A 21,731-nucleotide genomic window follows, 5' to 3' on the forward strand; every position below is an offset into this window, starting at 1 on the left:
GCCCCAATGTCTATACCAGGTCTGTGGAGGACCCTCCGGAGTCAGGGAAAAGCCAGGAGTAGGGCATTGCTCCCAAAGATAATCCTTCCTTCGGCTGCTCGTCCCCTTCTCATGCCTGAACTCTCACCACAATTCCTGCTGGGTTAATTGAATCAAGTGCTTGTAAATTAATCCAGTTGAAGAGATTAAATGTGCTGGGGTCACTTTAGCTGAAGCTTTCCGTCTCAGCAGGCCACTCCTCCAGAGGAGCCATTGGGCAGGCAGGATTACCTGGGACACCGCCACCATACCATCAAAACACATCAGACATTGCCCCTGCCACTAATCCTCATGGTGGTTGGGGAGCTAGGAGCCCAGGAAGGATCGTGGGGGAGGTCAGACTAGTAGGCTTAGTTGTTCAGTAGCCATTCCTGGGAGCTGGAGGTAGGCGAGCTTTGTGCTAGCCGCTAGCTTCAGAAAAAAAGAGCTAGTCTAAGGGAACGGGGCCTCGTAACAAGGGTGTTTCTCCCCCACTCTTGCCTGCATCCCCAAACCCCTCAGTCATTTCCCAGATCTTCTGGAAAACAGAAGGAATCTAGAATAGGGCAGGTGACAGAAAAGAGCAGGGCAGGAAAGTTGAAAGAAAAAAAAAAAGGAACAAAAGAACAAGAAAGTCTTGAGAAACTGACCTGGTTCACTCTTTCTTTTCTTTTTCTTCCCAGTTGGCCAGCGGGGGTCATTAGATCAGGGAAGAAGGCACCTTGAGAGTGAATAGGGCCCAGAGACAGGGTCCTGGAGTGGGTGAGGGTAGGGGTCCTTCCAAGAGAAGAGAAAATTGTAGTCCACTGGCCTGAGATAAGCCTGCGTTAGAGGCTGAGTTGACCTTTGCATCCCTAACCCCCTTCAAGCAGGGTGGGCACTGGTGGGGGCCAGAGAGACTCATACATGGGTGGAGAACAACAGAGAAAATAGGGGCTGACAGGGAGACCGAACAGGGAACTCATACGTACCCGGGCCAGTGCTGAGAGTAGGGGAAGGAGTGCTGAGAATCGGGGGCGGGGATTCCTCCTAGCGGAGCCTTTCTGGCCCTGTTCCCTCCTCCACCCGCAAGACCCGGGACTTCAGGTTTAGGGGGTAGTGTTGCCAGAGAGCTCGTCTTCCTCCCCGCACTTCTCAGCTCACCCTTTCACCGGGTGCCTCCCCCGAACTGCAAAGAAGAGGGGGCGGGGGTAGGGGGAGCCAATCCCGGCAGCGCCAAAGGGGGGAGGTGGCGGTGACAGCCGCGGGGAGGGGGCGGGAGGAGAGGCGGCTCGGCTCCAGCTCCGGGCTCTTCTCCGCTCCACTCTGCCTCCGGCTCTGCGCTCACCTACTGTCCAAGCCTCCCGCTCCTGCCCCAGGATCCCCAGGTGGGCCCTAGACCGCGGCGGTCCCCAGGCTCTTAGCCCAAGCGCTGACTCTCCAGCCCCCAGCCCCCGGCAGCGCACTAAACCGCCAGGGGGCGCCGTGTGAATTCTCTATCCCAGCCACCCGGCGCCCCCTCCCACGGCCCACGTTGGGACGGGAGGGGGGCGCCGGGGGCCATGCGGGGCCAGGGCCGTAAGGAGAGTTTGTCCGATTCCCGAGACCTGGACGGATCCTATGACCAGCTCACGGGTGAGTCAGTGGCTTGGGGGTCGGGGGAAGGAGGGTAGATTCCATCCCCCCAGACCCTTAAGCCCCTCTAACCCCTGCCAGGCCCTTACCCACACTCTGACCCATTCCCAGGTACCCTCCCGGCTGTTCTGGGCGGCAGGACACTGAGGTTCAAAGCCTTGGGTCCCGCGGGGGTGGTGGTGGTGGTGGAAGTGTTGGGGGCGGAGCACGTGGGCAGGTGGGGAGAGGCAGCAGGTGTGGGCATGCATGACACAAGGCTAGGAGGGTGTCTATAGTGGGAGGTGTTACGTGCGAGAGCGCCTGTCATTCTTTGTGTCTGTGTGTATATACGTGTGTGCGCCTCCCACAGCTGGTTGCCATGTGCCCTGGGCTTGGTGACAGCCAGGGTGAGTGTGATTGCCTGTGATTGTGCAATTGTATGTCTTGTCAGATGTTTCAGTGAGGTTGTGTAGGACCCTGATTGTACTAATGAAGTTGTTTTAACCAAGTATCTCTGTTCTGTGTGCAACTCTGTGCTTTGAGTGTGTGATTTTCTGTATGAAGAGGCATGTGACTACCAGTATGTGTCAGGTCTTCACTTTATAGTGGTATGTCTCTTTGTAAGACTTTATGACTGTGAACTTCCTGGGACAAGCATGTGTTAAAGTGGGTTGTGTTGTGTTTTAATTGTGAGACTGTGCGGGTTACATTGGTGTTTGATACTGATTGTGTACTTTCACGTGGTGATGTCTGCAGTGGGGCTCTGTGAGTGTCTATGGCATGTCTTACCCTTGCTGCCTCTTTGGCTTCCTGGGGCAGAAGGGGGTCTTTAGTGCACACCACTGCTTCCCCATGTTTTCCACAAATAGCCCCGGTCGACCCAAGGAAGGACTCTGGTGTCCATCTACCCAGCCTGGCTTCCAGGAGTGTCACCAGCTCCTGTGGGGAGGCTTTGGTTAATGCTGGATCAGCACCCCCCACACACAAAGTATTTAGAGATCATTCTTACAACTGAAGCTCCTTCAACCCTCCCAGAACTTCACCCAAACCCAGAGGAAAACAAACCCTCTAGCCTCCCCTCCAGACCCAGAGATAGAAGCTCTAGGCCTGGGAGGTGCCATGTGGCCTCCCCTTCTAAGTATCCCCCCAAACCACTTTGCTTCTCAGGCATCCTCTCTCTCCCACACTGGGGAGGTATGTGAGACCAGTACATCTGTGCCTGTGCATATTCCTGGGTTTGGTAGGCAGATCCACGTGTTTGTGTGGGTGACTGTGTCACCTTGTGTACATTTCCATATACGTGTGTTTCTGTCTCTCATTGTGCAGCCTGCCCAAGAACTCCAACAGAGAATGGGAGTAGGGAGACTGTCTGCCCTGTGTCTGAAACAAGCTGGGGAGGTGAAGGGAGGCCATGATCCTTGTCCTTGTCTTGAGGAGAGTAAGGTTAAGACTTGGGGATGAGGAGAGGACTAGGTTGTAACGCCTTGAAAAAGCGTCTCCCTGACTAACACACCCTGGGGAGGTTCTCGTCCCTATGCCCAGACTCCCAGAAGGGGGAGCCCTTCCACTCAGGCAGGCCCCAGATGTGCCCTAGATGTGCCTCAGGCCTGGATGGATTACAAAGGTCCAGGTGACTAGCTCTGCTTTAGGCTGTGTTCTCACCAACTCAGGATCCTTGAGAGTAGTAAGGCCCCCAGCGCCCTCATTAGCACCACATTAATCAGTGTTTTCTTCCTGCTTTAACTGATTCTCCCCTTTAGTGGAATCATCTGCTCCCCACTTGGCTATTTGAATCAGAGATTGGGTGGAAGTGGGGAAGCCCTTGTACGGGAAGGTGCAGGAATAGAAGTGTGAATACCAGCTCTGTATGACTTTTGCTCTCTGGGCCTCATTTTTTTCATCTGTAAAATGGGAAATACTACTTTCCACCTGCCTGCCCTCCAAGGGAAATAGAAAGTTCAAATGTTGACAAGCATCAAGAATCGTGTTCCACGTCATCAGCATCCTCGCTGTAGATAGCTCCACACGCGACTTGGGAAGTAGAAATAAGACTACCAGGAGCTCTCCTTTCGAAGGAGGGCTTATCTTACAGCGGGAGATAAGTGGGGTTGGGAAGCCGGTGTTAAGGCGGTGGGTGCTCGGAGACGCCTGAGCTGAAGCCGGATGGGGAGTCGTTGTCCGCGGTGCTGAAGCTCTTGCAAGGCGGAAGTGCAGCAGGGCCGGCCAAATTCCCAATGTTCCTTCCTTGTGCAGGCGGGATTCCTGGAATCGGACCTGGGGGTATTCTTTGGCTTCAGTCATCCCGGCCTATCAGGCTGACAGGGAGGGGGCGCTAAAGTCATACCTCAGGTCATCCTGGGTTGCCCCAGCCTCTTTCCTTACCCACTCCCACCCCAGGCTCAAAACAAATCTGGGGGGCTTCCCTGGTGGCGCAGTGGTTGAGAGTCCGCCTGCCGATGCAGGGGACACGGGTTCGTGCCCCGGTCCGGGAAGATCCCACATGCCGCGGAGCGGCTGCGCCCGTGAGCCGTGGCCGCTGAGCCTGCGCGTCCGGAGCCTGTGCTCCGCAACGGGAGAGGCCACAACAGTGAGAGGCCCGTGTACCGCAAAAAAAAAAAAACAAAAAAAAAAACCTGGAGGAGACTTTTAGGAGAAAACAATCTGAACCCCACCTCGCCCCGCCCCGCATCTAGCACCTCCGGGCCCGGCAGGACCTATTGGCAGTGCGGCGAGGTGGGAAAAGGCAGAGATCCGCTGCGGTCCTGTCCAAGCTGGAAGCAAGGAAAGGACTGGAGAAGATGAGGAGAGAGTTGGGACCTGGCTGGCCAAGTCCTGAGCTCGGGTCCCGGCCTGGGATCTCCGGAGTTGCGTCCCTCCGGCCATAAATATCGTTCCCGGACTGGCGCGCCCCCGTGTGGTTTTAGAGGAGCCATGCTTGCGGAGCTGATTCCAGATGAGGATGTTGCCAAATCAAGTGGCAAGGTTCCGTGGAGTTCAGGGGTGACTCTCGCCACGTAAATGTAGGATTTTCAGCCAAAAATACGGGATCCCAGTCGGAAGAGTGGGATCCCCATAGGCTCTGTCAGGAGTTTAAAGGCGTTAGTGGGTCCTGGAAGGGTTTACTTTGGGTATAACCAGATAGGGATGAGTCCAGGGCCAGGACTGTGGGTAGGGGGGCTTCTCGATGCATCTGGCTGACAATCGGCGTATAAGGGGAGAGTGTGAACCCGCCGGACCAGGACACAGGGACACAAAACAGTTACAAGAAAAAGATATTCAGAGCCAGCAGACAGACCAGTAGGGGCACGTCCCTGCAGCCCCTTTGTCACTCCAATACACTGGTCAGTTCCTCCTCTTCCCTCCTACTCTCGCGCCCATTGGTCCAGGAAGTATGGAAGTGTGGGGAGTTGCCATGACAACTAGGTCGTCTAAACCCCTTCGCATCTTTGTGTCAAAATGGGAAGAGGAGGGGTGTGACAGGCAGAGAATGAGGGGATGAAGCGGGGCAATGAAAGATAATGTTCATTCCCTCCCCAGCTCATTTTTCAAAAACCGCGGGTGCCCCCTTCCCCACCGGAAATTCAGAAAATATTCCCAGAGAAGGCTGTGAGGGAGAGTCCGTGCCGCCCCTCCCCTCCGGCCCCGCCCCGCCCGAGTCTGTGAATTTGGGGGGCGGGTGCTTTAGGCGCTGGGGCCAGGGTGAGTTCCCCTCGTGTGGCCAGGAGAAGACGGGAAGCGGAACGAGGCTCTGTTGCCTGAGATCCTGGTCCTATGGGTCCGGCCCTCCCGCGCCGCCCACGCAGGGCCCACTCCGTTGGGGGCGGAGATCAGAACGCCCCGGGCCTTGGGGGCGGAGCTTGACCTCTGTGCTCACCGCAGGACCATGAACAGATGCCCCCGCAGGTGCCGGAGCCCGTTGGGGCAGGCAGCGCGATCCCTCTACCAGCTGGTGACTGGGTCGCTGTCGCCAGGTATGAGGAAGGGAGGAAAGGGCTGGATCCCTCAAAAAGTAAGCGAAGTGGGATAGGAACCTTACAGAGGTGGGGAGAGAAAGGGCCCCTCACAGAGATGGAAGGGGCAGGATCCTTCAAAGAAAAGAGTTTAAAGGGCAAGACTCCAACAGAAGTGGAGCTTGGGATAGGGTCCCTTAAAGAGAAGGTGAAGGACATAGGGGTCTTCAAAGAGGAAAGGAGAAGGGGCATCATCATCCCTCACAATGGTGGAAGAGGGGGCAGGGCTCCTTACTGAGAGCAGAGGAGGTGGGGGCCTCAAGAAGGTGAATGTAAGGGGCAAGGCCCCTCACAGGGATGAAGGGAGGAAGCTTGCAGCAGAGCAGGGAAAAGGCAAAGCTCTTTACTGAATTGCTTAGTTTAATGGGATCTTAAGATGCCTAGGGGCAGTGTGCAGACTCAGGAAAAAATCCTGAGGTGGGACTGGACCAACATGAACTCAGCTAGTGAGTTTATGCATGATGGATGGATAGACTTGTGTGGCATAAGGATTGTATGTCACCGTTTTGTCTATCTCTGGGAGTCTGTATTAAGGGGGTTGGTGCCTCAATGGGGTTGTGATCACTGGGGCTGTGCACCCCTAGGGTTACGTATCCCTGGAATTCTGTGACACTAAGACTGCATGTACCTGGAGTTCTATGCTTTAGAGTTGGGTTGGGGGTTCCTGAGTCACACTAAGTTAGCTGTATAGACTTCATAAGGTTGTACCTTGGTGTGGGATTTGTTCAATTTATGACATGGATTGTGGATATCATATCGTGGCACTGCTGAGATTATGCACACCTCCACTTGGGCTTCCTTAGAGCTGCCTGGGCAGGGCCCACAGAACCCAGCAACTCCTCCCCACCTGACCTGGGGAGACCAAAACATCCTAGCCTGGTGGCATTCTGGGATCTGTAGTTCTCTGGCTGTCTGCACAGTATCCCCTTGAGCCCCTGGAGTATAAGCAGGCCTCCCCTTACAATGTGCTCCCAGAAGGAGAGGAGATGGGGCTGAGCCAAAGCCATGCTTGGATGTCTCTTGGGAAGCATGTGTCCTCCAAGCCCCCTGCTTGGGCCTGTCTCAAGTGACAGATGGCTGGAGCCAGGCGGGGCCAGCTCTCAATCATAGCAGGCATGACTTCCAGGCCCTAAAATAGCCCCAGGGCCTAGGGAGATCATTAATTACCTGATGCAGCTGGGGGCTGCTCTGTCTTCTGGCCTGGTTGGGGATGGAGTGGGCTGGAGGGCTGACAGAAGGGTCTTTACTGGTTGGGTTCTTCACTAGGGGAGCAAGGGCAGACGGGAAAGTGGGACAGTTACATACTATGGGCCCCCTTCATTAGGCAGTATTTCTCTGGGTTTGAACTTTGGGAGGTAAATAACTAAATGATAGGTGTATCTCCGTGGTGAGATTTGAGGGATCTAAGGGAGGGCTTACTTAATGCTTCAAGATAGTTTTCCCTTCAGCCTCCACTCTGCCTGAAGTATTTTCATTAAGACTTCACTCCTCTGGGTGAAGAGCAAAGTGGCACAGGGATGCTTGGGGAGGACAGACCTGGGCAACTTTCTCACAGAGCCCAGAGACTTGAGAGGTCTCTGAGTGGGGGTGGGGGGTGGGGAGAGAGCCTGAAAAACAACTTGCTCTTTCACTTCTATCAGATCCTCTCACCAGAGGCCTGGTTGATTTAGGACCTTGAGTCCTGTGAGGCTGGGTCAAGGTCTCTGAAGGTTGAGGGTGAGGGTGAGAGAAGGAAGAGGAGGATCTGCAGACAGGGCAACCAGCTAAACGGTTGTCAATCTGTCCATCTGTGAATCAGCAGCAGAGAGCAAGGAGATGCTGCTGTTCTGCCTCTTTCCAATCAAATAGCCTGGCTTGGCATTCAAGGCTCCATGGAATCTGCCCCTTTCTGGTCTTATCACTCATATCTACCCCAATACCAACTAAGCAGCAGTCACTCAGGATTCCTTGACACCTCCACACACGTTGGAGAGACAGCCTGAGGGAGCTGGCAGATCACTGGTTCTGGTTCAAGTCTTGATCTATCCTTTATCATCTGTGTTATCTTGGGACAATCACTTCTCTGAGCTTCAGTTCCTTCATCTGCAAAATGGGTATACTGCTACTCAATCTGACCATTTCAGCTGTAAACACAGGAATAATAGACCCTACCCCTCAGGTCTATTATGAGGACTAAATGAGATAACATGTGTAAAGTATCAAGGACACAAAACATGCTCAATAAATGTTGGTCCCTTTGTTAAGGCAGACTGTTGACAGTTTAGCCATCCTTTAAGAACCAGCTCAAAAAATACCCTCTCCAGGTTTTTCCTGGGCTCCCAGTTAGAAGACTAGGGCTCATTTCATGGCCTGCTTTGAACAGTTCCTACCACATAGTAGGCACACAATAAATATTTTTTGAATGAGTAGATACCTTATAGTTCTGTCAGTGGGCTGTCTCTCCCTGCCCAGGAGAGCCAGAACCCTGTTTGGTTCACCTTTGTTCCACAGGCACCAGCTCAGAGCCTGGCATTCAATTTGTATAGGTCCAATTTTTTAACATCTTTGCCCTCTAGGAGCTTGGAATCTAATTGAGGAAACAGGACTGATCCAGAAAGACCTGAGTTCAAATTTGCAACATCTCCTCTTAGCTAGGTGACCTTGAGCAAGTTCCTTTACCTTTCTGGGCCTCATTTACCTCATCAGTGAAATGGGCACAATACTATTCACTCTGCCTACCTCATGGGGTTGTCATGAGAAGACATGGAAATAACAGTGTTTGTGGAAATGCTCTGTAAATTGCTAAGATATGTAAGGGGGGAATATAATATTATTAATAGTGGCAGTAAACAATTATAAGCAATTACTCTGTGCTAGGAATTATTCTAACAGCTTTCCGTGTATTAGTTCATTTAGGAGGGCCTAGCAACCATATGAGGTAGGAAACCGAGGCACAGAGAGATTAAGAACTTTCCCAGTTAATTCCAAGGGGCAGAGCTGGGATTTGAACCCAGGGAGTCTGGCACCCTGGCCCACACTGTTACCTACCATGCTACGCTGCCTCCTTTTACTGTTCCCACTGATAACATTACAGACTTAGGTGCTGAGTTTTGAGGGCCCAATGGGCTACCGTAGAATTTCAGGTAGCTGGGAGCCTGCTGAGGGCTGGAGGCTCTGAAGGGAAGGGAATTTAAGCTGTCTCTAAAGGACAGGTAAGAACTGTAGGATAGGAGAGCAAAAGGGAGTTCATTCCAGGCAGAGGGAATAGCAGGAGCAAAGCCACAGAGATAGCACTGAGTTTGGTGTGTTTGGGGGACAGTGAGGAGGCAAAACTGGCTCAAAAAAAGGTATCTGCTGATGAGGGTGGGGGAAGGGTATTAAATCCCAGGCATGGATTTTGGACGGTGAGAGGGAGATGGTTTGCTCATTTCATCTGTAAACCTGTAACCTCCAAAGGTGTGAGAAGCCAAAAACAGTCCCTGAATTGACTTCTTCCTGGGGGAGAGAGGGGGGACAAGCAGAGGACCAAGCCTGCCGGAGGCATACCCTCCTTCCCAAGGATGTTGGAAGGGTCGGTGGAGAGGGAAGGGGTAAGATACGGTGTGAAATGAATTCCTGACCCCCCAGTGGTGGCCATGTAGAACTGCAGATCCGTGAACCTCAAATGAAGCAGTAGGGACTAGCCCCCATCCCCACCCCCCTCCCACAATTGAGGCTGAAACACATCCTAGAGCTGGACGAGGTGGCAAGGGTCCCTTGGGTTAATCCCCCTAAACTGGGCCTCCTGTGTGAGCAAGCTGTCTATGAAAGGAGCCAATGTAGCGTGGTGGTTTAGCGCACAGGCTGAGTCAGCCTGGGTTAAAATTGAGCTCTGACACTTATTGATCTTGGAGATTTTCTTAAGCTACTTTTGTCTAGTTTTCCCACCCATAATGTGGGGATAACAGTACCTCCTTCATAGGTTTATTGTGAAAATTCAATGTGATAATGTCTGTAAGCACATAGCACATTATCTAGCACATACTGAGTGCTCAATCCCTAGCCAGCTGTGGCAGTAACCCAGAGGCTCTTATCTTCTGGCTCCCTGGTTCTGCAAGCCTCTCCCCACCCCACTACAGACACCACCGCCGCCATCACCACCACTTTGAGGGAGACTGGAAGATGGGGGAGGGGCTCCAGGAATACAGCGGGGCTGTGTGGCTCCCTTGGAAGGTTCAGATTTCCCTCCTACTCTGGGTTTCTCCATCAGCTCAGTAAAGATTCCCAAAGAACAGGGAGGGTTTTGGCAGCTCCTGGGTGAGGCCCCTGCCAGGAGGAAAGGAAGAGCACATCCCTCCTCTCCCAAGGAGCTTGATTCTCTGCGTCCCAAAGGCAGCTGCAATAAGTCCCCTCCCCAAAGGGTCATGATAGGGCTAAGGGGCTGTTTTCCTGCCCAGGCTACTGGACCTAATCCTCCCTCCCTTGGGCCTCAGTTTCCCTGTGGCCTGTGGGAAGAGAGTGCTTCCCGCCTCTCAGTCTCCATGACAACCGCAATCCATGGTGGTGGTGTCCTCCTGACTGGAGAGGTCACCACCTTCTCCTCCCTTATATTCTCATACACTTTCATGCAGATACAATTACACAACCACCATAGACCCATACTCCTAATTATATGACACATCCATACTACCAATCTTCAGACCCGCATGCCACAACCCTGCTAAAATACAGATACCTCACACCCCATACACACTCAGAAATACTCCAGTACACTCTCACACACACCCCACAGACACCCAGGTTACATACCCGTATACACCACACACACCGCTAAGACAGGTGCACAGTCATGTGTAAACACACACACAGACACACGTAAGAGGAGGTACACACTCTCCATACACATACAGGAATATACACACAAGAAAACACTCAGACACCCATAACATATTCTGACCCACACATCTATTACTTATGCATGGGCAGCTCCTAGTTTCACACACACACACACACACACACACACACACACACCCTGCCCTTCCCTGCCTTCTCTCTAAGCACAGGTCTTCCCTCTGCCCCCTCTCTTTGGTACAGAGTAGCCACAGGCTGTCTGAGGGAAGCTGTCTCAGGGGCAGAGGCAGGGCACTGCCCCCCTTCTCTGGTCTGGCCTGGCCCATAGCCTTCACACCAAAAGCTCTGGAGGAGATACCAATCGACAGGCAGGAGTGGCCCCATGAAGAGGAAGAGGCTGTGGCTTGGAGGCTGTGGCTGGGAGGCCTGTGGGGAGGGGGGGGGAGGGGGAGAGGGAGGAGATCCGGGGAGCGAGAGGGGGAGGGAGACTGCGGGCAGTCCTACTCAGGCTGGGGAGCCTGAGGGGGAGGAAGTGTGAGTAGGGAGGGCCAGCCTCAGCCTGTGGGGCCATGCCCCCGGCCCACCATGAACCTGGAAGGGCTGGAGATGGTCGCTGTGCTTGTGGTCCTCGCTCTGTTTGTCAAGGTCCTGGAGCAGTTTGGCCTCTTTGAGCCTGTCTCCTTAGAAGGTAACCCAGGTGTCTGGGCATGTCTGGCCTGCTGGCTAGAAGGACAGTGGCCTGCAGGGTTGGGGAGAAGATTACTCTGACTTGATGACTGGGGTGAGGGCTGCAGGAGTAAGCAGGTTAGTGATGGGATGGGACATCTGCGGGAGAGGAGTTGGGGGAACAGGACATCTGGGAGAGGCAAAGAGGGGGACTCAAGGATTGGACCTGGGGGAGGCGAGGAGGGAATCTGGGGGATTGGGTGTCTGAGGGAGGTGAAGAGAGAGGGCCAGGAGCCAGGGAGGTGATGAGGGGGTACAGCATGGGGGGACTGGGATTGAGGATAAGGGGAGACTGGGGGGAATGAGGAAAAGTCTGGAGACAGGCAGGGGTATCTGGAATAGAGGAAGGAGGTTCCAGGGGTCCTGAGATAACACCAGACTTCTGGGGAGTCCCTTTTGGGGCCAGGGACCCACAATGGCTCTGAAGATGTATGTGACTCGCCACACCTCCATCCTTGTAGGCGTGGGTTACAGGGTGTGTGTGGACTCAGTGTGTGAGAGATACAGGGGGTGTGGCTGTGTGTTCATGTGTGTGAGAAAGGACAAAACGTATGACTACTTGAGCCTGTGTATGTGACAGGGGTGTGATTTAATGTGTCTGAGTGACAGAGTGTGTCGCTTTATGAGATGGCAGATGTGACTGTGCCTGAGGGGCATGGAGTGTGTGGCTGAGCCTCTTGGGGCATCTGATTGTGTGTGTGGCTATTCCCAGAGTTCCCTGATGATATACCAGCTCCATACCCAAGGCTAGGGATGGGGTGGGTTCTGGAGGGACAGGAGTGGGATCACTGTGAATGAGACATTCATAGACAAATCTGGTAGGAGAGTGAGGGGTGGATCGGATCAGGGACCCTGCCTCCCAAGCCGCCTTGCCTCTCCCAGGTCCTCTCAGGATCTAAGGGCAGAATGGGCTCCAGAGTCTAGAGTGGGAAGTGGGAAGGCAATTCTCCACCCAACCCAAAAGTCAGGTGGGGAGAGTGATACTGGAGGTAGAGAGGGGAACATGTTCTGCCTCCCCAGGGAGTTTTAGCCTCTTCCTCTTCTTCATGCTGAGACCTGTGCAGCTCCATAGCATGGCTACAGGAAAACAGGCAAGAACCATGATAAGAGGACTGCAGGGTAGACACCTGGGAGAACTGAAAAAATGTGAAAGGAGCTAGGGAAGAAGGTCCGTGAATTGCCTGCTCTAGAATTCCGTAAGAGCAGAAAACTCCTAGTCTACCCTCCATCCTCTGCTGCATTTATTGGGGTGGGGTGGGGTGGGTCGCAGGGATTGGTCCTAGATGAACTGGGATTCATCCAGTCCTGAAAAGATGAAGTCAGTCGGGCTCTAACTTTCCATCCCCTTTAGACTATTGGTGGGAAGGGGGGAGGCATCCTGTCTGCTGAAGGCACCCCCTTTCTCTTCCCACCTTCAGAGGAGCCCAGAGGAGACTGAGTCCTTGGAGCAGGCAGGGGACCAGATGGGGGGATGTGTGAAGAGGGGGAGGTTGGGAGAGGCGGGGCGAGCCAACCCCCAGTCCAGAGGCTACTACACCACCAGAGGCCCGAGGCACAATCGGCTTCGGGAAACCAAAGTCCAGGCTAATGGAGCCCTGGGCCAGAGGCCAGGCCGCCATCGATCCCTCACCCAGCTCACTGCCTCCCTCCCACGTCTCCATAGCTCCTGGGGAGAGAGGACAAATGGGAGGGAGAGGAGGCGCTGACTTCAAGCAGTTCCCTTCTGGGAGCACAGCATCTTCCTGAGGGTGGAGCCGGCTTGGAAGGCAGGGCCTGCAAGGGAGCTGGGGTGCCAATCTACAACTAAAGGAAATTGGGCCCCTCCAGGAATGGACTGAGGCCAGCTTCAGTCAGTATGCCAGGTCCAGTGAGCTCTGGCCCTCGAGTCTGGAGGTGGGTGCAGCCAGGAGACAGACACACAACAGGAACTTGGAGGGTCTCCCTGGGATACAATTAGAGCCGTAGGACATGTGTAAATAAGAGGAAGTGAGGGGAACTGTGATCAGTGGGCTCTGGGTAGTCCCACATTACAACAAAATACTCATCTCCAAGGTCTGTCATTGCCTGAAAGTTTGCTATCATTTCACCTTCAAAGAGTAAGCCATACTGGAAAAGACTGGGAAGGGACACACTTTTAGGGTGGATGAGTTCTCTGAGAACTCTGTTCTGCTGGTGGGAAGATTCTAGGTGCCTTGGAATGAGGGGTTATAGGCAAGAAAGGTGGGGGTGTACCCAAGGCAAATGCAGGTTCTGTGGGTGAGGTGCAGTCTTAGGTATCTGGGTGCCATGGGCACCTAGGTTACAATATGATATGGGCATGTGTGTGGTGACCTTGATATGTCATGGTGACCACACTGTGATGTGATGTCCCAGGGTCATTGTGTGTTCTTGTGTGGTTTGATCATGCTGTGTGTAAGATGGCCTGTATGGTTCCTAATGTATGTCTGTCATGTTTTTCCCAGGTCAGTCACATTTGTATATGTTTGTATTAAGAAGTACTAGGTCAAAGTGTGTATGTCTGTGTGTGTGTGTGCATGTGTTGGGAGGCCACTGGGTATGAATGAGGTACTAGGTATCAAGCGGTCCTTGTGTGGCATCCATCACTCTGATTTATCATACTATGTATACACACCTGTCACTGTGTGTGTGTGAGAGAGGCAGGCAGCCCCCGGGTTGGACATCACCCTCAGAGGTCCAGCTGTAGCACTGGAGCCAAGGACACTGGGTCAACAAAGACTGAGGCCAATGCTATTTCCTCCCCCCACCCCCGGCCACCTCGCTGTTCCCAGCTGTGTCCCTTTATACAAGGTGCGGAGCCACCTTGGTGGACTTCCCATGCCTGTGAAACCCACTGGACTCCCCTAATCGGCCCCAGCTACTCTCACCATTACCCACCCCCCATTTCCCCCCAACACCCGCCCCCAGCCAGGGTTGATTTGTGATGGTGGGGAGGGTACAAGGAACAGAGGGACAGTGGGGTTAATGTACCTTCCTGGGGTCTTCTCTCTTCCCAGGCCACCCTCCAGGGCCCACTAAAAAAGCGCTGAAGCAGCGGTTCCTCAAGCTGCTGCCTTGCTGCGGGCCCCAAGCCCTGCCCTCAGTCAGTGAAAGCAAGTGCCTCTCCTGTGCTTCCGGGGGTGGGGCCCGTATGTGTCGGGGTGTGACCGGTGTGAGGGGAGCCGGCCTGCGTGAGTGTGTGTGGGCGTGACCAATGTGGCGGAGGTGGGCTGGGCACTGACTAACCAGGAGTGTGAGGGGGCGTGGCTACGCAGCGCAGAGCGGAATGTGTGGGCGTGGTCAGTTTGGAGGCGGGGCCTGAGTGTGTGGGCCATCTGGGTGTGCGAAATGGGCAGGATCTGGGTGTTTGGGCGTGGTCAGTGTGACAGGCTGAGGCCACTCTGAGCCTGTGTGAGCGTGGCCAGTGTGGCAGGGGTGGGACCAGGCGGCTGTGAGGGTCTGTGCGTGGCTTAGCTGGGGTTAGTGTCTGGCCGCCCTCCCCGCCCCTGGGCATGTTTTGGGCCTTGAGATGTAGGTCACCAATGCCTTGACTAGATGGATGGAAGTGTAATGATGGAGCCCGCCTTCCTCCAGATGCCAGGGTACTTGAGTTTCCTAGTACCAGCCTGGTCCCCAGTTGAGTGACCTCGCTTTGTCTGTAGGCCTCAGTTTCCTCATTTGGGCTTTGCCCACCTCACAGGATTATACATACTGCATCTTTGCAAGCTATAAAGGACCGGTTTGTACTCATTATTTGAGAAGGTCGTTGTGTTTGATTCTGCTGGGTCCCACAATGGGGGTCGATTCGGGAAAAGGGCAGGGGGATGTGCGCGGGGTCCGATTCGTGTGTGTCTGTGCTCATTCGTTACGTGTGCCTCTGTGCGCGTGGGGGGCTAGGGTGTGTGCACTGTAACACGCAGGTCTGTGAGATTTGCTGTGAGTGTGAGGGGCGAGGTGTGTGCAGCTGGCCGGGTCCTCCGCTTTCTCGGTGACAGTTCGCTCCCTTCAGCATTAGCCGCCCCAGCCTCCCTCCGCCCCCACAGACCCCGCCCGCTGGACCCAGGTGACTTACTCTCCTGGTGGGGGCGGGGGCGGGGGACTTCGGGAGCCTGGGGTGGGGGCACCTGCCTGGGGAATGGATGTTGGGAACAGGGGCGGGGCTGATACGGGGCCAGGGGTGGTGGCCTTCTGTAAGGCACACTAGTGCTCTGGCAGGAGTGGGGTGTGGAGGGGGCTTGGCTGGAGCTGGGCGGGGCATGGCTCGGGCATGGCTGGGATAGGCGGGGCTTGGCTGGAGGGAAGGATCTGGGCGGGGCAAGGGTGAGACCGGGCGGATCTGAGTTGGTAAGGGGAGGCCCAGAGCTCGAACCCTCAGAAGCCCCCTCTCCAACCCAATTTTCCTACTCCTGGCCTTCTGGGACAAAGACTGGGCTGGGGGCCTTCCCCTCCAACCATGGATCAAGGGCCCAGGGGCCAGCGCTGACTCAGACCCCGGGCTCTGGGGCCAGGCCTGGCCTTGGCCTGGGCCCGCTGATATACCTCGAAGCCGACCAGCATCTTCTTGGCTCTGGGTCCGGGGAACTGGCCGGCTGGTCTCCGGCGTCGGATATGGGGGGGATGGATGGTTCAGTGATTTTGAAGAGGGGTCGTGGGGGACAGGCCTGAGGCGCGGCTGTCCCCCCCAACCGCCCCCACCCCGCAGACAGCGTGGAGGATGAGTTTGAACTGTCCACCGTGTGTCACCGGCCCGAGGGTCTGGAGCAGCTGCAGGAGCAAACCAAGTTCACGCGCAAAGAGCTACAGGTCCTGTACCGGGGTTTCAAAAACGTGAGTGCAAAGCAGAACCAAACTGGGGAGGGGCAGGGCCTATCCAGGACTTTTCTGAAAGGTTGGCCTGGAGGCTTTGAGGAGTGACAGGGGAGGGGAGGAGAAGGGACAGCTCCCCTTCCACCACAGACCAAACTTCTAGGTTCCTGCTGGTTTGAGAAGGGGCGGAGCCTGTAGATTGGTCTGTCAGTTCTGTGTTTTTTATTTGTGCGCTTGGGAGAAGTCTTTCCTCCAGGAGAAGAGCTACATGGTGAGCCCCCTGGAGACACGAAGATTTCCCCTCTCTCTGGGAGTCTCTGGACAGGGAGGGTTGGGTGGGAACCTGGGGGGGGGAGGGGCGGTGAGTGGAAGGGGGTTTTGTCTCTTCCTTCAGTCTGGTTTCCTTCCCTACGCTACCCCCAGGAATGTCCCAGCGGAATTGTCAATGAGGAGAACTTCAAGCAGATTTATTCCCAGTTCTTTCCTCAAGGAGGTGAGGGGACAAGTCCTGAGAAGAAGCAGCTGTCCATCTCTAGGCTGACTTGGGGAGAGGGCTGGAAATGCCAAGTGAATGGGGTTTGAGGAGCCCCACAGAGGTAGGGAGGCAGGAAGTCCTCTCCTGTCTGGAAGCCAAGCTTACTCATCCATACTTATCCTGCAGACTCCAGCACATATGCCACTTTTCTCTTCAATGCCTTTGACACCAACCATGATGGCTCAGTCAGTTTTGAGGTGAGCTGGAGACTGTGGGCCAGGGAAGCATGTTTCCTGGGGCTTCAGGGCCAGGCCAGACCCAGAGAGAGGGTTGGGTGAAAGGTATCAGAAGACCCATTTTCCCCTGCCTCCTTCCTAGGACTTTGTGGCTGGTTTGTCAGTGATTCTTCGGGGAACCACAGATGACAGGCTGAACTGGGCTTTCAACCTGTATGACCTCAACAAGGATGGCTGCATCACCAAGGAGGTACAAGGCAACTGAACAGCTGGAGGGGTTGTATGTGTGTGGGAGGTGTAAAGAGCCCATAGGAGGGAAATGTGACCCACATATACATCACCAGCAAGGGGTGGGGTCTGCCCTAGGCTCTAGGCCTTCTAGTTTGGAGGCTGGAGGCTCTGAGGAGGGATCCTCTTCTCTCTCGGCCTAACAGGAAATGCTTGATATCATGAAGTCCATCTATGACATGATGGGCAAGTATACATATCCTGCACTCCGGGAGGAGGCCCCAAGGGAACACGTGGAGAGCTTCTTCCAGGTGCCTGGGACTGGGTAGGCTGGGTTTTAGAGTGAAGGGAAGGAGGTGAGGTCCCAGAAGGGAACTTAACCGAGTTCTGCCTGCCTCTCTCCTGTCATCCCTTCTGTTTTCCCTACCTGACTACCTTTTTGCAGAAGATGGACAGGAACAAAGATGGCGTGGTGACTATTGAGGAATTCATTGAATCTTGTCAAAAGGTACAGGGCCCTGCCCTCTACATTTTCCTGGTCTGGACTCAGGGCCTGATTCAATGATGTAAGAGAAGGCTCCTTTGGGCAGAGTACTATTTCCCTAACTCACCGCCACCTCTGAATCTTTTTCCTTCATAACTTGGGGAGGCCTGTCCCTTCCCCACCTCTCTGGGTGTCTCCTTCCTCACTGCCTCTCTCTGTCTCTGAATGTCCCCATTTCTGAGTCAGTGTCCTTCTCCCTGTCTCTGATAAGCTCTTTTTCTTTCTCTCCAATCTGCCTCTCTCCCACCACGGCTACAGGACGAGAACATCATGAGGTCCATGCAGCTCTTTGACAATGTCATCTAGCTCCCCAGGAGAGGGGGGTCAGTTGTCCTGGGGGGACCATGCTGTAGCCCTAGTCCGGGTGGACCTCACCCTTCTCTTCCCAGGTCTGTCCTCATCCTAGCTCTACCCTGGGGGCTATAGGAATCCAAGAGCCTGGGGAGTCAGTGGTCCAGATTGCTGGAGCTGAGGGGGCTATAGAGTGGGCAGAGTGTATCTGTGGGGTGTTCCCAACTCCCAACAGCTCCCCCTTCCTGCCTGAAACTCAGTGCTGAGGGTGCCCCTGCTATAGGAATTGAGTGGTCCTCCCCCTTCCACCCCCACTTGAGAAACCACAATGCTAGACAAAATGTCTCCTGCTATGGTGCTTCCCCCATCCCTGATCTCATAACCATTTCCCCTAAGACCCCCCTTATCAGAAAGGCTGTTCTGTCCTTGGCACTGACTGGCCTTTCAGACCAGGGCCTTTGAGAGCCCTGTAGGAGGTGGACAAGAATGTAGAGGGAGTAATCTTGGGCCTGAGCCAGTGCTTAGGTCCTAGGCGGTAGCTGGGTTAGAGAACAGAAGGGCCTGGGGATTATCAGTGAGAGCATGCCAGGCTATAGCTTTGAGCTCTACAGGTCTGCCATTCAAAGCTGTCAGAATATGAATTTCCAGGCTCTTCAGAAGACCTTGTTTCCTTGGAAATACCCCAGAAAATTTCCAAGTATCCCAGGAGAGTCTGGGATCCTGGTGTTTGGCTCATTCCCTCCTCTCCTCCCTTCCTGTTTGTGTAGTGGTGGTGGCAGCGGGGGGGAAGATAGGTGGGAGCTGTCTTGGCTGATACCTGCCAAAGTTTCAGCCTACCCTCTCTGATGGCTACAACTTAAGTTTTCATTTGCCATTTCCTCTCGACTTGGAGGCACAGAGTAAGTCAGGGACAACACAGTGGATGCCTTAGAAGAAAAAGGAAGGAAGGAGGCAGGCATAGATTTGAACCCAGTGTGGGGGCATTTATTAGACTCTGTGATATACCCAGGCTCTATTCCTGCCCCCCGACATAGCCTCCTAATTGCCCACCCAGAGTCTCCTCTTGCTCTATTCAATCTACCCAGAGATGCCCCTGAGCACACCTTGAAGGCAGGAACCATAGGACCCAGGTCCCACCTCACTGTCAGCACCCCTGCCGTGCCGCCACCCCTTAATATATCTGCTTGTCCCGTTTAGCTCACTCTCCCAGTCAGCTGTGATCTGAGGGGAGGGTCCCCAGGGAGCCCCCTTTCCTATCAGAACACTGTTGACTGCTTTGCATTTTTGGTTCCTCTGTAATTTTTGTAAAATAAGAAGTACACCGGATCCAATAAAACACAATGGCTATGCACAGGCTCTGTCTGCCTTTTTGTCTCTCCTACCCCGCACATAACTCACAACCCATAATTCATACAGCCTTTTGGATTCCAGAGAAAATGCTTCCTTTCCTATAGTATGGCCAACCCTTGGCAGGAGATCAAGGCACAGGTTCTGGAAGGGTTGGAAACCTACTGGACCTCAGAGAGGCCCCCGAATCTCCCTCCCACATCCTTAGAGGAGACAAGGAAGAGGAAGGTGATTGATGTCCTGAAGACTATGCCAAGCAAGCTGTCTTTTGGCTAAACATTCTTACAAGTCAAATCCAGAATTTCTAATTTACAGACATCTTTGTTAATTTCAGTGTTTTCTTTTGAGAGGGGAATTCCCTTTAGTTTCTAATGAAAGTTCCTTTGTATAAACATCCCAACCTTGCCTCTAGTATGGAGGTACATTTGTGTCTATACTGCAGCCAAGAATGATGGGGGAGCAGATGAAGTGGACCCAGGGCAGGTCACCGTGGAGCAGGTGACACAAAGGGTAATAGAAACTTCCTGTGCGGGGTGGGAACCTTTCTTTGTTCTGCTCCTGGAGAGGGGCCGCCAATGGTAAGTTCCTCTCATCCTTTCTCTAGGGCACCATTATGTGGTGATTAAGCTTCACTATCCATAGGAGGGGGATCAGGCCTTCTCTCCCAACACTGTACATGTTGACAAGGTCAAGGGAAGGGTATGGGTGTCCAAGAAACAAAAACTTACTTCCAGATTCCATCATTTTGTCATCTGGTTTCACTGCTCACATCATCACACAACTGTCTGCTCCTTAGGTCCTTGGGTTTCTTTGGGTCACAACCCCTCTGAAGGATCTAATTAAAGTTGTGGGCCCACTGTCTAGAAAAAAAAAAAAAACCAACACACTTTTCCATATATTTTTGTGTCCCTGAAGCCCATCCATGGGCCCTAAGTTAAGAACCTGTGATCTAGTCTACCTTTCAGCCTTCCATTGTACAGAAGAAGAAAAAGGCCCAAAGAGCGGAGAGGACTTGCTTAAGGTCACCTGGTGAGTTTACACGAGGATTGATACTTGATTGATACTACTAGACCCAATCCCCCAAGTCTCTGTTCAGGGTGGCATTGGGGCACAGTAAAAATTTGTGTGTGAAAGATGGATGCTGTGCATGTCATGCATAATCCAGACAAGGTGACACTGTGACAGGCTCTCATGTTGCCCTATACTTTTCCTTCATGGCACTTCTCAGTTTGTAACTGTATATTTAAGTACATTTATTTGAGTGATTGTCTTTTTCGATACACTGTAAGCTCCTGAGGGCTCCTTGAGTGCCCAGACTAGGTTTTTTTTCCCCCTCCCCATCCTATCCTGGGGCCTGGCACATAATAGGCATTCCATAATTGTATGAATAACTGTAAGATTTGGATAAGTGGACATGGTGAGTGTATGTATATAACTGGGTTAGGTATGGAGACAGTCTATATTTTAGGGTAGATCCAAGCTTAAGGGAAATTGAAGTCTGAAGCTGAGAATTTCTAGGAAATGAGAAGTACCCCAGAATTTCTAGGAAATCAGAAAAAAACAGGAGGTTGGCATTCTGATCATTTTTTTCTGGCCACTGGTTGGATTCTGAATGTTGTTAGCTGCCCCATCTCAAAACACTTCTTTATTGCCTTCCAGTATTTCATACTCTCCTGGTTTTCCTTTTACCTTTCTGGCCATCCCTTCTCATCCCTCCCTTGATGACTCATCCTTCTCAACTGGAATATTAAACACTGGGCCCCACAGCTGAGACCTGAGCCTCTTTTCCATATCACATCCAATCCCATGGCTTTAAACACTATCTGTATGCAGGTGACTCCTAAGTTTTTATCCCCAGAATTCTCCTCTGAGTTCCAAGACCCATATATCCAATTGCCTGTTTGACGTATCCATGTGGATCTGTAATGGTCATACTTAACATGTTCAAAATGGAGCTTTGATTCATGCCTTCCCAGTCCTCACCATCTCAATAAACCAACTACCTAGTTGCTCAGGTCAAAATGTAAGAGTCTTCCTTTCTTCCTCTCACTCACTCTCCCTCTACTCCCCTGTAATTCATCACCAATCCTGGGGAATTCCCTGGGGGGGGGGGCGCATCAGTGGTTAGGACTCGGTGCTTTCACTGCCCAGGGCCAGGTTCAATCCCTGGATCCCTGGTTGGGGAACTAAGATCCTGCAAGCCGTGTGGTGGGGCCGGAAAAAAAAAAAAAAAAAATCACTAATTCCGCCATCAAAGGTGCACCATCTCTCTCCATTGCTGTTCCTAGTCTACGCCACTATCATTGCTTAACTAGATTATTACTTATTCATCCATCTGAAGAAGACCCTTCCTTGCTGTGGTTACTCTTCATATCACTAGATTTCCTTCCTTCAAGGCACTCATCACAAACTGAGTTCCTGTGTGTGTACTGAATTTGTTACTGTTTCCACAAGCAGAAAGTAAGCTCTGTGAGAGCAGGACCCTATCTTGTTCATTCCTCAAATGTTTATCGTAGGCCTACTAGGCTCTGATTCCTGTTGTACGTGCTGGGCGGGTGGAGGTGTGGTACAGAGAGAAAGTGTGTGGCAAGAATTGCCCTTCAAGTTTGAGAAGTACAGATATGGAAGGTGCATCTTGCCTGGGTCATAGA

At 53.2% G+C, this 21,731-nt stretch overlaps 1 protein-coding gene across 7 annotated transcripts; it reads left to right on the forward strand.

Moving 5' to 3' along the window:
• The first annotated feature begins 1,559 nt into the window (after positions 1–1,559).
• On the forward strand, positions 1,560–19,084 carry KCNIP2 (potassium voltage-gated channel interacting protein 2). 7 transcript variants are annotated; one of them, XM_065894405.1, is made up of 10 exons: positions 1,560–1,632; positions 14,171–14,266; positions 15,118–15,216; positions 15,856–15,980; positions 16,383–16,452; positions 16,621–16,691; positions 16,813–16,920; positions 17,105–17,209; positions 17,344–17,406; positions 17,701–17,748. In XM_065894405.1, the coding sequence occupies exons 1-10, from the start codon at positions 1,560–1,562 to the stop codon at positions 17,746–17,748; spliced, it is 858 nt and encodes a 285-aa protein (XP_065750477.1). The 7 variants fall into 7 exon arrangements, with proteins under 7 accessions (XP_065750477.1, XP_065750478.1, XP_065750479.1 ...); XM_065894406.1 differs by having other exon boundaries at positions 15,163–15,216; XM_065894407.1 differs by lacking the exon at positions 15,118–15,216.
• The last annotated feature ends 2,647 nt before the right edge of the window (positions 19,085–21,731 follow it).

Source organism: Phocoena phocoena, chromosome 16 (genome assembly GCF_963924675.1).
Source record: "Phocoena phocoena chromosome 16, mPhoPho1.1, whole genome shotgun sequence".
In the NCBI taxonomy this organism is placed as follows: domain Eukaryota; kingdom Metazoa; phylum Chordata; class Mammalia; order Artiodactyla; family Phocoenidae; genus Phocoena; species Phocoena phocoena.

What these genes read in the sequence shown, in the direction of transcription:
- KCNIP2 (XM_065894405.1), top strand. Translation starts at nt 1,560, where the DNA reads ATGCGGGGCCAGGGCCGTAAGGAGAGTTTGTCCGATTCCCGAGACCTG. An exon ending in ATGGCTGCATCACCAAGGAG is followed by an intron (nt 16,921 to 17,104) that starts GTACAAGGCAAC and finishes TCGGCCTAACAG; the next exon opens with GAAATGCTTGATATCATGAA. An exon ending in ACGTGGAGAGCTTCTTCCAG is followed by an intron (nt 17,210 to 17,343) that starts GTGCCTGGGACT and finishes ACCTTTTTGCAG; the next exon opens with AAGATGGACAGGAACAAAGA.